The following is a 15060-nucleotide window of genomic DNA, read 5'->3' as shown; positions in this document are numbered from 1 at the left end:
GTATTTTCTAATTCTAACAGATTTGCCTCGTTCAAATTGTACATACTTAAATTTTGAAGGATTTTTTAACAAATTAGCAATACTAATTAATTATGGAAACCTTATAGAAGATACTTGATATAGTTATCCAGGTATCCCTGATATTGAAAATATCTTAAACATAATAAACCTGTGAAGCATATTCAAAGATGATGAGAACAGCATACGAAATAGCTCTCAAATCAAACATGCCTGATAGCCCTTTTAAGATTCTTATTGAGTGCCTAAGACTTAATGAATTAAGGCATGGTGGTTTATGTCTAGTAGAAGCAGCAATAAAGCAGGTTATTTAATTTTAGGTTTCTATTTGATATTCACTAAGGATTGACAAAAATCAATTCAAATTTCTTTTTACTTAATTTATTTTTAGCTCATGAATTTGCATCAACAATACCAATTCAATTAAAAGAAAGTTAGCCTAGGCTGTCAACAAGAAAAATTTTTCCTTTATGTTTTCAGATGTTTTTCAGACTAGAAAAACAAATGGCAGGAATGAGTTGAGTTAATAAATAACGGGCATGAGAAAAAAATTAAACTTTAGCAGGTTCAGATACTGATTTCTTATTAAAAACTTTATTTTTTTCCTAACAGGTCTTTTCCTTACAAAAAAAAAAAAAAAAGTTGAAAACAGCTTATAGATAGTAATATTATTTTTTGTTGAATATTTTTTGTTATCATTTCTTTTATGTGGTTCAAACTAATTTGCTAAAAAGGTGAAGTGAAAAGATTTATTGAGAAAAGCAAAATATAAAAATTTAAATTTTTGTTAAAAGATTCATAATATTTTCACATAAATATAAATTGAATAAAAAAATCAATTTTTTTTTAAATCATCGTTTTTTCTGGATTATTAGACCTGATATCAATATTATGCTCATAACATAAACTCAAAAAAATGTAATGCATTAAGTTGTTAAAAAATGCATTAAGTTAAGTTACAAAAGTTAGTTGAAAATTACAAAAATTTAATTTGATTGTCCGGAAAATAATTTAATTGTCTACTTTTAAATATTTTACATTTTAGGCAATCAGTGTTGATTGGTAACCTTTAAATAATTTTTTCCAACGCTGGTACCTAAATGAACAGTTTGTTTTTCTTTGTTTGAGGACTCCTGCAATGACATTTGTTTGGGGACTCCTGTAGTAATAGTGTAAATAGTAGAATTGAAATAAAAAATAAAATGTCTCAAGAAGAGGACAAGGATTTTGAGGACTACAGATATTACGAAACCATAAATCCTTTACAAGAAGTGAATGAACTATTAGAAAAAGATATAAATCATTTTATTGTAGCATTATTTTTATAATAGTATTATTTTTAAAATAGATTTGATTAATAGAAAATTTTTGCATACTTATCTAGATGAGTTTTACGATAGAGATAATTTCAGTGCATTTTCAGTGAGTTTTTAGAATTGTCAAAGATACAGCTAAAAGATATTTAAAAATTGTTAAAAGATTTTAATTCATTTTTAACTAAAGATTAAGAACAGCAGTATATACCTACTGCAAGTAGTAGCTGAATATCTAATATTCTGGCAATTTGAAAACCTTTAACATCTTATTTTTAATTAAGATAAAATAGTTTAAATATTTTAGTAATTATTGAAATTGATTTGAATGATGAATTTTTTGTTCTTCTAATTTTATCCACACTTTAATAGAACAATAATTGAATTAGTTAATTTTTTTCGCATTTGTGTAACATTTTTTAACATAAATATTTGTTTAATATTAATATATCACTTTATTATTTTAAATTTTTGCCTTGGCCAAATAAAGCGAATTTTTTGTAAACTCTATGCAACTAAAATTTAAGAGAGCATCAACTAAGACAAGTTTAGTTACTGAGGTTGGTTTATATAGATATCCAAAAAAGTTTTTAAATCCCTGTCTATATTTTCTATAGTATATATATATATATATATATATATATATATATATATATATATATATATATATATATATAACAATATATATATATATATTTATATATAAAATATATATATATATAAAGCAGTATGTATATATATATATATATATATATATATATATATATATATATATATATATATATATATATATATATATATATATATATATATATATATTTATATATAAAATATATATATATATATATAAAGCAGTATGTGTATATATATATATATATATATATATATATATATATATATATATATATTCTTTTCCTAAGCAGCCCTTCTGGGACACCATACTATGTAATTGTTCTAATTCTTTGTGCAATTTTAAACAGCAGCTATTTTGCGATTAGCAAATAATTAAAAATTTTTTTTTTGAGTTATTTGGTATTTTGAATTTTTATTCTGGCTAAAGAAAAAAGTACTTAAAAGGTTATTTGCACATTAAACAAGTAATTTGCATCACCTTTTTAATGCACTTATTATAATTACTATTAATAAAAAATGAATTCTTATTATTAATAATATCAATATAAATATCTAACTTTATTCTATTTATCAGTCATATATTGAAGCCTTATATTGAATATTGTTTAAAACAATTTTTTTAAATAAAATTAAATATTAAACTGTTGAATAAAATAATTCATTCACAGCAGTATTATGGCATTATTTACCAATTAAAACTTTTTTATATCTACAGGCAGGTTCTTTTGACAATTGAGTCCCTTTAGAGGTCAAAAGAGCCATAATAGCCAAGCTCCAGCTTTTAAAGAAAAGCTTGGAAAGATCTGAAAATATGTATAGCGTAGACTTTCAGTCTTTAAAAGTTTGTAGCTCAAGCAACATTTTGTCTCTTCAAAGTGTTCAACATAACAGGAAAGGAGAAGTCCAATAGTTTCCTGTTGAAAGATCAATGAGATAAAAGTTGTCAATGACAGTTTCATTGCATATCTCCAGATATATAATGAAACTGTCACCAAAGATCATAAGCAGTTTCTTCATTTTGTCAAGCACCAAATTTACCCATCCTTCTCCAGGGCAGCCATAATGGAAAAATATAATTTTGCAAAAGGTTTTGTTGAATATGAATAAACTTTGTTTTTACTTTGTACTTGTATTTATACTTTTAAAATTTGTATTATAACTATAAAAACCAGTATTTTTTCTGATAAATAAACATAAACCAGTTATACATAACTCACACACACATATATGTGTGTGTATGTGTGTGTATGTATGTATGTATGTATGTATGTATGTATGTATGTATGTATGTATGTATGTATGTATGTATGTATGTATGTATGTATGTATGTATGTATGTGTGTGTGTGTGTGTATATATATATATATATATATATATATATATATATATATATATATATATATATATATATATATATATATATATATATATATATATACAATTGTTTTATTAGATTTCTAATTAAGTTTTTCTTTTTTTTTTTAATACTTCTTAGTTATGCATAATCCCATGGAGATTAAGCAACTCAAAGTTTTATGAAAATATCTTTTAAAACTATATAAGATAGTTATGTTAAAATTCTTTTGGCATGTTTTGTAAAATTGAAATTATCTAGTCATACCCAATTATTACTTTTCTACGTTTTAGTTTTATCTTCCAATAGACCAATATAGTTCAATTGTTTTAATTAAATGTAATTTTTTTTACTTTTAAAAACTGGTTTAACACATTTACAACTTCATATATAAAAACAATGTATTAAGTCATGAGTTAGTGTCATTGTATTTTTTATTGTTGTTATTTAATATAAAATTATATACAAATAACAACAAATAAGATTAAAATTCTATCAATAGATTTTGGTCTTGCTGGTGTTTAACAGTATTGTCTTATTTCTTTACTGTGTATAATTTTGTGTATAGTTTTTTTTTTTTTTCAATAGGAAGTAAATATGAAGTTGAAAGAGTTTTGGAACAGCTTTTTAAAAAAAAGGTTTTGTTTTTAGTTTATAATTTTAATTAGTTTTAGTCTAAGTTTCTGGTTGATCTAAGTTGACTGGTTTTAATCTGGTTTTCATCTCTATTAAAGTTATTTAAATCCTAATTAGTTTATCAGTTTTATTATTTTTTATTAATTTTGTTTGACTTATTAAAGTTAAACATTTTATAACTTAGACAACTAATTTATTTTTATTATTTTGTTAGATGTTGGTTGATTGTGTTGACTTAAGTTGCAGGGTAAATATTTATAACTATAATTAAATTTTTTTTTTGATATTCTCTGTTTTCTGTATAAATATAAACTATAATAGACTATAATATATATAAGTATAATATAGCTTTAGTTTAAAAAATGATTAATTTCATTTAGCATATAAAAATGGTCACCTCACATCATGCTTCATTACATGTTAAGTTCCATATATCACTTGAAAAAATTTTTAAATTTATATCAACGTGGTTCCAAAAATAACTAGACTTTTATAGTGATTTTAGCAATAACAATGGTTATTAAATAATAACCATTGTTATTGCTAAAATCACTATAAAAGTTAATTACTAAAACTTTATATGCAAAAAAATAAAGATATTTTTAAACAAAAGTTTGATACAGTCATTTTGTATAACATTTTATAGTAATAATTTTTTTTTTTTTCATATTAATAAAAAAAGTTTTAAATTTTGAAATCTATAAAATTCTGGTTTTTTGAAACCCAGTTTGATATTCTTTTGGTAGTCAAATATTTTCCATTATATATAGGAATTTTCATATAAGGGTGAAGTGCTATTAATAAATAAAACCAATGATTTTTAAGATTTCAAACCAATGTTCATCTATTTTTCATACAGAAAAAAAGAAATACAAAAAAGTTATAATTCTAATAATCAATTGTGATTTGTAAATGTAAGACATTTAAAAATCACATATTGATTACTCTATTTTGAGCATTCTAGTTTTTAGAATACACCTAATAATTGTTTATATATATATACAGTCGTGTGACAATTTATTATGGCCACCCACATTTTTTTACATTCTCAAGTTTCAAAGTATATTATTTTGATATTTATTTGTGATTTATGTACTCAAAAGTATTTTTTATTTAAGAAATGGGTATTTTTTTGACAAATAAAAAATATTTAACAAATGGTTAATAAATTTTATTATTTAAATAATACTACAAATATATTTAATAATTGATGATTCCTCCATTTGCCTCTACAATTGCAAGAACCCTTTTTGGCATACTTTTGATGCATTTTTCAGCATTTCTTCAATTTTTTATTATGGTTTCAATGGTAAATAATTCTTTCTATTTGATACTCTTTATTTGTAATATTTTCTTTAGATATTTGCATTTTTTAGGAGCGCCCAAACATTTTCTATAGAATTTAGGTCAAGAAAGTTTCCTGGCCATTCGAGTAATTGAATACTTTGTTCTGATAGATATTTTTGAACTGATTTAGCCATATGACATGGTGCCCCGTCCAGCATGAAGGTTTTTTTTCACTTGGACTAAACCATTCTGCCAATTGTGGCAACAATATTTGTTCCAGCACTTTTTTATATTATAACTGATTCATTACTCCCTCTATAATATAGAACCTTCCCATTCCCCTTCTACATATCACTGACCAGATCATCACAGAGGTGGGGTGTTTAACAGTTTGAATGATGCAGTAAAATAAGTATTTTTCCCTTTTTTTCTTTTTGCATATTGAGCTTTCTTTGTTAAAACTTGGAAAGTACTCTCGTTGCTAAAGAATACCTTAAGATATAATATACAAGAATTGTTAAGTGAATATTTAAAGTTTGGTGTAAGAAAGTGGATATTTTAAATACATCTAAATTAATTTTATCAATTTCTAATCATCTTTTGTTAAATTCCTATACTTTTTTGCCCACTCCAACCCCTTTTCATCATTTTTGGTGTCAGTTTAGGCTTCTTAGCAGGATGTTGTGAAATGTAACCAAGATCGTCTAGGCAATGTTGAACCGTTCTCTTTGACATTTTGACTCCAGATTGGTCCAGCTTATTAGTTATTTCATAGTTGGAGGCCTGTCTATTTTCTAGAACAATCATGGTAAGTATTCTTTTCCCACATGGTGTTAGGATTCTCTTCTTTCCACATTTACCAACCCTCTTTGGCATCAAGTTCTCCATATAAGTCAGGTCCAGGTAATCCCCAATATGCTCAATTATATTCAAAACTGGACTCTGGGGAGGCCAGGTCATCACTTCCAGTACTCCTTCCTCTGCCATTTCATTTAAATAATTTTTTGCCATTCTGGAACAATGTTTTGGGTCATTGTCCTGCTGCAAAATAAAATTATGACCTATTAGTCTCATTTTGGATGATACAGCATGGTGCCTTAGGATATTCACATAACGTTCCCCGGTGAGTCGCCCTCCTATTTTGATCAAATCACCTACTCCAGATGAGGATAAACAGCCCCAAACTTGTAAAGAGTCTCCTCTGTGTTTAATAGTAGGGTTTAAACACTCGGGCTGATAGGCTTCTTCAATTATTCTTCCAACATATTGACGTCCTTTCGTTCCAAAAATTTTGAATTTGGACTCATCGGTGTACAGAACCAGATTAAACATTTTCTGGGCCCAATCTTTGTATTGTTTTGCATATTTAAGTCGTTTTTCTTTATTGCCACACCCTAATAATGGTTTTCGAATTGCAACACACCCTCTTAATCCCGATTTAAGTAGGTGCCGTCGAATAAAAAAAGAGCTGACATTTTTTCCAGTTGCTGTGTTAACGTCTTTTGCAAGCTCGGTTGATGCTTTTTTTGTATTTCTTAAAGATAGGGTTTTTAAATATGTATTGTCATCTTTTGTTAGCTTAGGAGGTCTACCACTTTTCTTTCTATCTTCAAGGAAGCCAGTTTCTCTGATTTCTGTAACAGCATTCTTTGAATATCCTGTTTTGGATGTAGTTGTTATGACACATCGTTTTAATAAATAAACAAACAAATCCCTCATGTTTCCTCATCAATTTTGTTTATTTATTCAAAATAATATATTCTTTCAACTTTTCTTATATATTACTTAGGTCATTAGGAAAGTTTGTAGAACTCCCCTATTAAAAAAAAGAAGAGTTTTTTAAATTTTATTTTATCAAATGTTCAAAATAATGTCCATCGTTATCTATACAAAGTTGCATCCTTTCAAGCCATTTGTCAAATGTTTTTTTATACTCTTCTTTGGGTATACTTTAAAGTAGCTTCGTTATGCGAGTTTTTTTACTTTTGACGTCAGTATCATCATCAAGATTTTTTTTTATCAAGTTGAACAGCCAATAATCGGATGGAGCTAAGTCTGGTGAGTATGGTGGGTGGCAAATTATTGTAATTCCAGCTTGGTTTAGACAATTTGTGACGGTTTCAGTCACATGTGGTCGAGCGTTATCATGGAGAAATTTGAAATTTTGAGTACCTATTTTAGGTCTTTGCTTATTTATTTTGCATATAAGAGGTTTCAAACAATTTTTTATATAATATTCGCTAGTAATGGTGTCTCCCTTTTCAACATAACCCAAATGAACAACACCTGTTGTTTTGAAGAAGATGTAGAACATGTTTTTCGGCTGAAACCTGTCGCATCTTACTATAGTTCTTGGACTTCCACCTTCACCGACCCAACTAGCATTAGCCAACTTATGTCCAACTTGTCTCAAATAAAACCACGACTCATCCCCTGTAATAATATCACATAGTCTCCATGGGCCGTTTCTGAAAAGGGCTAAATTTTCCTTACATGCCTCAATTCTATTCTTGCAATTTTGATCGGTTAACTCGTGGGGTATCCAACATGATTTTGTTTTTCTTTTTTTAAGTGAGTTGTGAATGATTTTGTTGATTGTAAAACGAACCTAAGTATTAAACTTAAGTAGGCTTTAAAAAAATTACATAGGAAAAAAATTGTAAATACGTCTAATTATACAAGTGATCTAAAACTTATTCACATTACTGTATATATATATATATATATATATATATATATATATATATATATATATATATATATATATATATATATATATATATATATATATATATATATATATATATATATATATATATCAGTATATATATTCAGTATATCAGTATATATATACATCATCGCTGGAAATAATGGCCAATCAATGATCGTTTACTTTTAGAAAAAAAGTTTTGATCTTCCAATATTAATTCTAACCAATCAATTTGATCGATTCGAAGACAAACTTAATAATAAAAAGTTTAAATACTTTCAAAAAAATAAAGTTAAAGTTATTAAGTTAGCAACTAAATGTTTTTGATAATTGTAATTAACATAGTTTTCAGACCATAACAATCTTGAGTTTACAGTATAAAAAAGCGCAAAAATTCTATTAAACAAGCAATAATACTGAGTGATAAAAAATATTAAATGTTTTTGATTGGTGGAAAAAACACAGTTTGAGATGACAGATTAACTTTAGTTTGATATTTAATTAACTTTTCTGAATGAAATGAGTTAGAAATAATGACTAGAAATGTTAATATTTCTTTTAAAGTCCAAATAATAAGCAACGCAAGCTTTTGATAGGTGGCTTTAAAGTATTGAAAATGATTTATTCTTGAATAAAGGAATATAAAAATTTTATGAATTTCTGCATGAATTCATAAACTTTTACTGTTCTTATAAAAGGTTATAAGTTGCTATTCTTATAAAATTTTACGACTATAAATGAGCGCTGTTGCAACATGCTGGTTTTGTTGGAAATCATGATGTTAGGATAATATGGTTCTCTTTTTCTCCCTTTTGTAATGTTAAGAGAATGTAACAAAATTTGTTATACTCACTTAAATTTTTAAAAGTAAAAATTTTTCAAATTCATTAAATTCAAACACCAAAATATAAAATTTTATAAAATTGATTGCTTATAACACCTTATTTATTAAGTAATATAAATCGACAAAATATTGGTAGATGAGAATTAAAGGTTCTATCTCTCAATTTTAATGGTAAAAAAATTTAATTTTCTGTTTTTATTTATAACATTTTTGTGTTCAAAATTATATAATTCTAGTATATTAATTTTATTATTATTTATATAATATTTAAAAATGTATGTTTTTGGTTTTCATTGTTAATTTTAACTTTATTTAATAAAGTTGGAGTTAACAATTAATTTGTAAACAAGCAATTTTACAAATTAAAAATAAATAATGTAAGATTAATTATAAAATATAAATAACATACAATATAAACAACAACAGCTGTAAAATAATTAGATAATTAAAAATCAAAAGTTAAATTCTCTCAACATTAAAAAATAGAGATAGAACCCTATTATTCTAATGTCACAAAATGTCAATGGCATTTCGAATGCTTGGCATAACATAATTGGCGTAGTATCAGATGCTTGATATAGACTAGTAAACTAAACCTTATAATATTTAGCACCACATAACACCCTAGTTCTCGCAAGTTATAGCATCAGATATTTTCTAACTTAATGAAAAATGGGTGTGTTCTACTTATTGTTGAACCTACATTTACTTTGTCTGTCTCTTATACAAAGTTGACCTTTTTTCACTTATGAATAGAGCTGCTATCAATTAAATGATTAATTGTTTATTTTTTTGAGTTGATTAATTAATTGAATAATGGAAAAAATAGAATGATAAATAGATGTTTTATAATAGGATAAAACCTGTGTAGAACCTGATAACGAATGTTTTGAAAAAACAATTGATAACTCTTTAAGTGGTCAGGAATGTGATGAAGGTGAGGAATATTTTATACAAAGCGAAGGACAAAGTTGGCTTGAGGTAGCTCCTTCTAATTACAAAATTGAATTTATTCAAGATTTTTCATCATAAAAAAATAAAGTTAGAAAAATAGCTCATTTTTTTAGAAAATCACCTGTAAAAAATGATTTTCTGCAAAGAGAGTGCTGAGAAAAACTGAGAAAGAAAAAAGTTGTGATAATGGATATATGTACACGCTGGAACTCAATGTTGGCAATGCTGAAGCGGTTCTTGGAGTTGAAAGAAATAATAAAATCAGTGCTAATAAATTTGTCAGTTACTAATTTATATCCAACACATTGTGAAGTTAAGAAAATTGAGGAAATTGTAAAATCATTAGAAGTCATTGAGGTAAGTTCACTTGCTTTGAAAAGGCAAGATTGCAATATAATTGATGCTTTGAAAATCTTTAAATTTTTACTTACTAAATTGAAAACATAATCAAGTAAGACTGGTATGAAATTCTACGAATCAGTAACTAAAAGAATATTTGAAATTCCTATTATAGAGTATTTAGAAGATACCAACACTTACCTAAAAACACTTACACAAAAAAATGCCATATTAAAACAATCAACAAGAAACTCTCTCTAACAGTTAAAGAAATTGTTTATTGTTTATTTCTCATCAATTAGAATGCTAATAAAAATAGTTTAAATCAAGTGGATGAGGCTACATATGAATGCACTGAAAACAATCCAAAAAAAAAAAGAACTGAATCCCATTTTGTCAAAAAAAAACCACCGATCTTTCAACAGTAATAACTTTTCAAATAAATATTTCATCAACTAAAAATGAAATAAGCATTTTTGAAAAAATAAACAAAAGAAGTGGAAGTCATTTATTTGAACAAATGTACACTGCTTTGTTAGCTATTCCACCATCCTCAATTGAAGCAGAAAGACGTTATGGTTAGGCAGGGCTTTTTGTAACAAAATTAAAAACATCCTTAAATGATGAAAAGATTGATTTGTTATGCTTTCTTTACTCATATCTTTTACAGAAACAAAATGGACATGAAATAACTGTTATGTGAAAGCTTTATGTTTTTTCCAAATGTTAATGAATTACTAGCTCTCAGTGGACTACAGTGGACTGCCAAGGTAAGTTGTTCCCCAGGTCTGATATTTTTTTTCCAATAGTTAGATATACATTAGTAAACACCATTTATGGTATTTAGAACTTCTGGAGGGTTAGACAAAGTAAAAAAATTGTTGTTTAAAAATCAAGTTTTTTAAATCATAAAAATGTTTATAAATTTTTGACAAAAACTGCTAAAAATCTGCAAAACTGATAAATTGTGTAAACAATTGCGGGCTGTTTATATAAAATGTGTGCTGTTTGTCTCACACAGTTTGATAAGGTCATTAAAACTCAAAAGAATACTCCTGCGATTGAAACAATTAAAATCTTTGTCTGGAACCAGTGAAATTTAGAGGTAACCACTATCCTAAAAATATATTATAACAAGACATATATTATTGGTCTTATTATTCCCAGGTACTCCATCTTTCATCATCAACAGGTACTGGAGGGTAAGAATATCCACAATAAAATTCTATGTTTTTGTTAATCTATGTTTTGTATTTTATTTAATTTTTATTATTACTTTCTAATAAATACTACTGTTTTATTGACATATATTTTAACTAAAAATATGGAATTAAGAAAACTACAGGTTTCATAATAACATGTATGTGTTATTAAAAAAAACTTACAGCTTTCTCAATGCATGTATAAACTTAAATGTATACTCAAATACATTTGTATACAATGCAAATGTTTATTAATAATACATATACTTATAGTATAAGTTATGCATTACACAAATATACAATATACCTAAGTTTTTTAATGTATGTCATACTTAGATTTAAATGTGATTTTATAGGATGGATAAAACTAAAATAATAGGTTTAGGTTTAATTGGGTAATAATTAAGTTTTATTCATAGGATGAATAAAACTTAGTTATATATATATATATATATATATATATATATATATATATATATATATATATATATATATATATATATATATATATATATATATATATATATATATATGTATATGTATATATATTTATATTTATATTTATATGATAATATTATTTAATCTATTCGATAGTTTTGATATAAATTTCACAATACTGGATTTTGACTGTTTTGCATAATTTATGTTTAATTCTACACTTGTATCTATTCCAAGCTTTTTTAAACTCACAATGAATAACATCTCCTGTTTGCTCACAGTAAACTCCAAGGCAGTGGTCAGTAAAATGAAAAGGAAGTACATGGCATACTGCGATGTAAACTTTCCATGTAACACTTAGCTCAACATTCTCAAATGTGTCATGTTATAATTTAATTAATATACTCAATTAAATCTACATAGGACTCTTCAAACTCCCAAGCATCAGTTTCAATTCTATCTTCTTGTATAAATATAAGACTTCTGCTTTTTAAATTTTTATTTAAACTTTCTAAGACAGTTTACAACTAAAAATAAGGGTGGGGTGGGAGGGGCCAATGCCCTTGGACCCCCTCCCCTAGTATTGTTAGCCTTGGTTTTAGATGGCTTTACCAAACTGTGTCAGACAAACAGCACACATTTTATATAAATAGCCCTTAATTATTTACACAATTTATCAGTTTTGCGGATTTTCAGCGGTTTGTTGAAAATTTATAAACATTTTTATGATTTAAAAAACTTGATTTTTAAACAACAATCTTTTTACTTTGTCCAACCCCCCAGAAGTTCTAAATACCATAAATGGTGTTTACTAATGTATAACTAACTATTGGAAAAAAAAATTAGACCTGGGGAACAGCTTACCCTGGCAGTCACTCTGGTCCACAGTGAGCTAATTATCAAACTTATTATGCTTAAGACTTACTTCGATTTTATAAAATTTTTACCATTCTTAAACATTACAATATTATAACCATTCTTATTAATTACATTGGAATATTTTATTACTTTAAACCAAAAGGAATTTATATAAAAAAATAAACTCAAATAATATTATTTAATGTGTAATTAAAGAAAAGCTTCTTTATTTTTGTTTTTGATAAATTATTCGATTAATAATCATTTAATTGTTGTTGTTTTTTAAGCAATTGTTAATCAAAAAACTTCTCAAAATGATTAATCACAACAGCCTACTAATGAATTGAGTAAAAAGGGACACACAAAACTCTATGAAAGAAAACTGTTTGCAAAATTTAATTTAGTAAGTTTTGAAGGATAAGATTTCAATATATTTGACTAAGGCTTGCTATAGAGTTATATGCAAATGATGCAGTGCAAAGACCCACAAAATTAGAAAGAAAAACTTGAACAAAAAAACTGCTTTAAAAATGTTAATTGACTTGGATCCTCTTCCTATGAATCAAATAATGAATAGTGCAATTTGTTTTCTAAATAAATAAACTTGGTTAAAATTTGGGGTTTTCTTAGCCAATTTTTAATAAAATGTTTTACTAAAAGTACTTAATTCTTATTTGTATCATTTTTGTTAAAAAAATATCATTTGTTTTGGGTGATTCAGAATAGTATGCTTAAAAAGCTATATGTTGAGCTAAATGAAAAGGTTTATTGAAAGTTAAAAGCATAAAAGTTAGTATTATATTTTATTAAAAGATTATTCTTATCAGTTGGGCTCATCACTTTCTGACCAGATATACTTAGCAAAAGTTGAAAAACTACTTAACAAATTAATTCCTCTTTTTTATTATAATGGCGTTCTATATACATATATTTAATTGTATTTGTGTTTTTCCACCACTTCAAGAATACAATGGAGTGGTACAACTAAAATGGCATCAAAATTGTCCCAAAAGGTGCAAAGCCTCCAAATTGCTCTGAGCAGCACCTTATCAAGAGGGCAATTGTAAAAGGAATCTTGTTGAAAAGCAACAAATCAGCAAAAATGACAAAAAATTCAAGTAAAAAAAGATAGCAGCATCGAAAAGGTCACTGAAAGTAGGATTCAGGCCATGATGGTACCTACTCTCAAAAAATTTGATTACATTCTTAGCATCCTCTGAAATCTGTACAAACTGATTAAAATTTTTAAACGATACAATAAATTTCAAATTTGGAAATAAGTTAAGTGTTTCTTGAGTTATTGCTTAGTATATCTGGCTGGAAAGTACTGAGTCCAACAGAGTCGATTTTTTTTTAAATCAGCATTTTTTGTAACATTTTAGGCTTGATTACAATGCGAATTTCATAATACAATTTGCAAACACAAAAAGTGTAACGCCTATATTGTTATGGCTAAAAAATTTAGGCAAAAATTACAAAAAGCTAACTTGATCGTTTGTTTTTTATTTCAACCAATCAGTGTTGATAGGCAAGTTTTTAATTGTTTCCAGCACTAATGTATATTATATGTGTGTATATATATACATATATATATATATATATATATATATATATATATATATATATATATATATATATATATATATATATATATATATATATATATATATATATATATAAAAGCATTGAAAGTTTCTTTCAATGCTTTTTTTTAATAGTTAAGCAACCGTTAACAATTCAGCAACATTTTAATATTTAGGCTATGTCAACAATTAAGCTATATTTTAATCCTCTAAAACTTACAAAAATTAAAGTAATGTGGAAGTGCATTAAATTTTTTTGTTTTTAAAAACCACAATAATGACTAGAAAGTGTTTTTAATTAATAGTGTTTTTGGTTTTGTATTATTAAAAAAAAATTTTAAAACATGTACCGAGTGTTGCTACATTGACTATATTATAGCCTGGTGCTACAAGGGAGTACTGCTACATCGACTATCTTATAGCCTGCTGCTACAAGTAAGTGCCGCTACATCAACTGAGGGTTTAGTTTGGGCAAGCAATTTATTATATAAAAAAACTTCATTCAATTTTCATTTTAAAACTTTAATAAAGTTTTTTAAACTTTTTTTGGTCTGGTTTATTATTAAACTTTTTGACTACCATGCAAGAATATATATATGTGTTGATATATTGATTTTGAGTTAAAAATAACACAACCAATTTCGTGTTAGTGTTTTGAAAAATATTAATTAATGCTAAGAATTTTAAGTTAGATTTATCGTTGTATGTCAGTTAATAAGTCGCAAGGTGATTAAGTTCATATTGAAGTTGTGTTGGTGTTACATTGAACAGTATGCAACAGAATAAAACTTTTAATGATTAGTCAAATTATTAATAATTAATATACTGACTGGATTTAAGGGAAGTTTATATTTTGAAATTACTATAATATATCTGTAAATTTTTATAAAT

The 15060-nt window shown here is 25.7% G+C and overlaps 1 protein-coding gene across 2 annotated transcripts in view; it reads left to right on the top strand.

The window, feature by feature from the left end:
• LOC136071987 (geranylgeranyl transferase type-2 subunit alpha-like) overlaps positions 1–15060 on the top strand; it is a 64005-nt gene that overhangs the window by 46483 nt on the left and 2462 nt on the right. The window contains exons 13-14 of one of the 2 annotated variants that reach the window (XM_065818952.1): positions 3907–3956; positions 4169–4201. The exons of the other annotated variant lie outside the window; for it this stretch is intronic. Of the exons in view, the coding sequence (XP_065675024.1) occupies positions 3907–3956; positions 4169–4201 (83 nt within the window). The remainder of the gene's footprint in view (positions 1–3906; positions 3957–4168; positions 4202–15060) is intronic. 2 annotated transcript variants of the gene reach the window in all.

Source organism: Hydra vulgaris, chromosome 15 (genome assembly GCF_038396675.1).
Source record: "Hydra vulgaris chromosome 15, alternate assembly HydraT2T_AEP".
Taxonomy (NCBI): Eukaryota; Metazoa; Cnidaria; class Hydrozoa; order Anthoathecata; family Hydridae; genus Hydra; species Hydra vulgaris.
The sequence above is the reverse complement of the archived record's forward strand: the minus strand, read 5'-3'. Positions and strand labels throughout refer to the sequence as shown.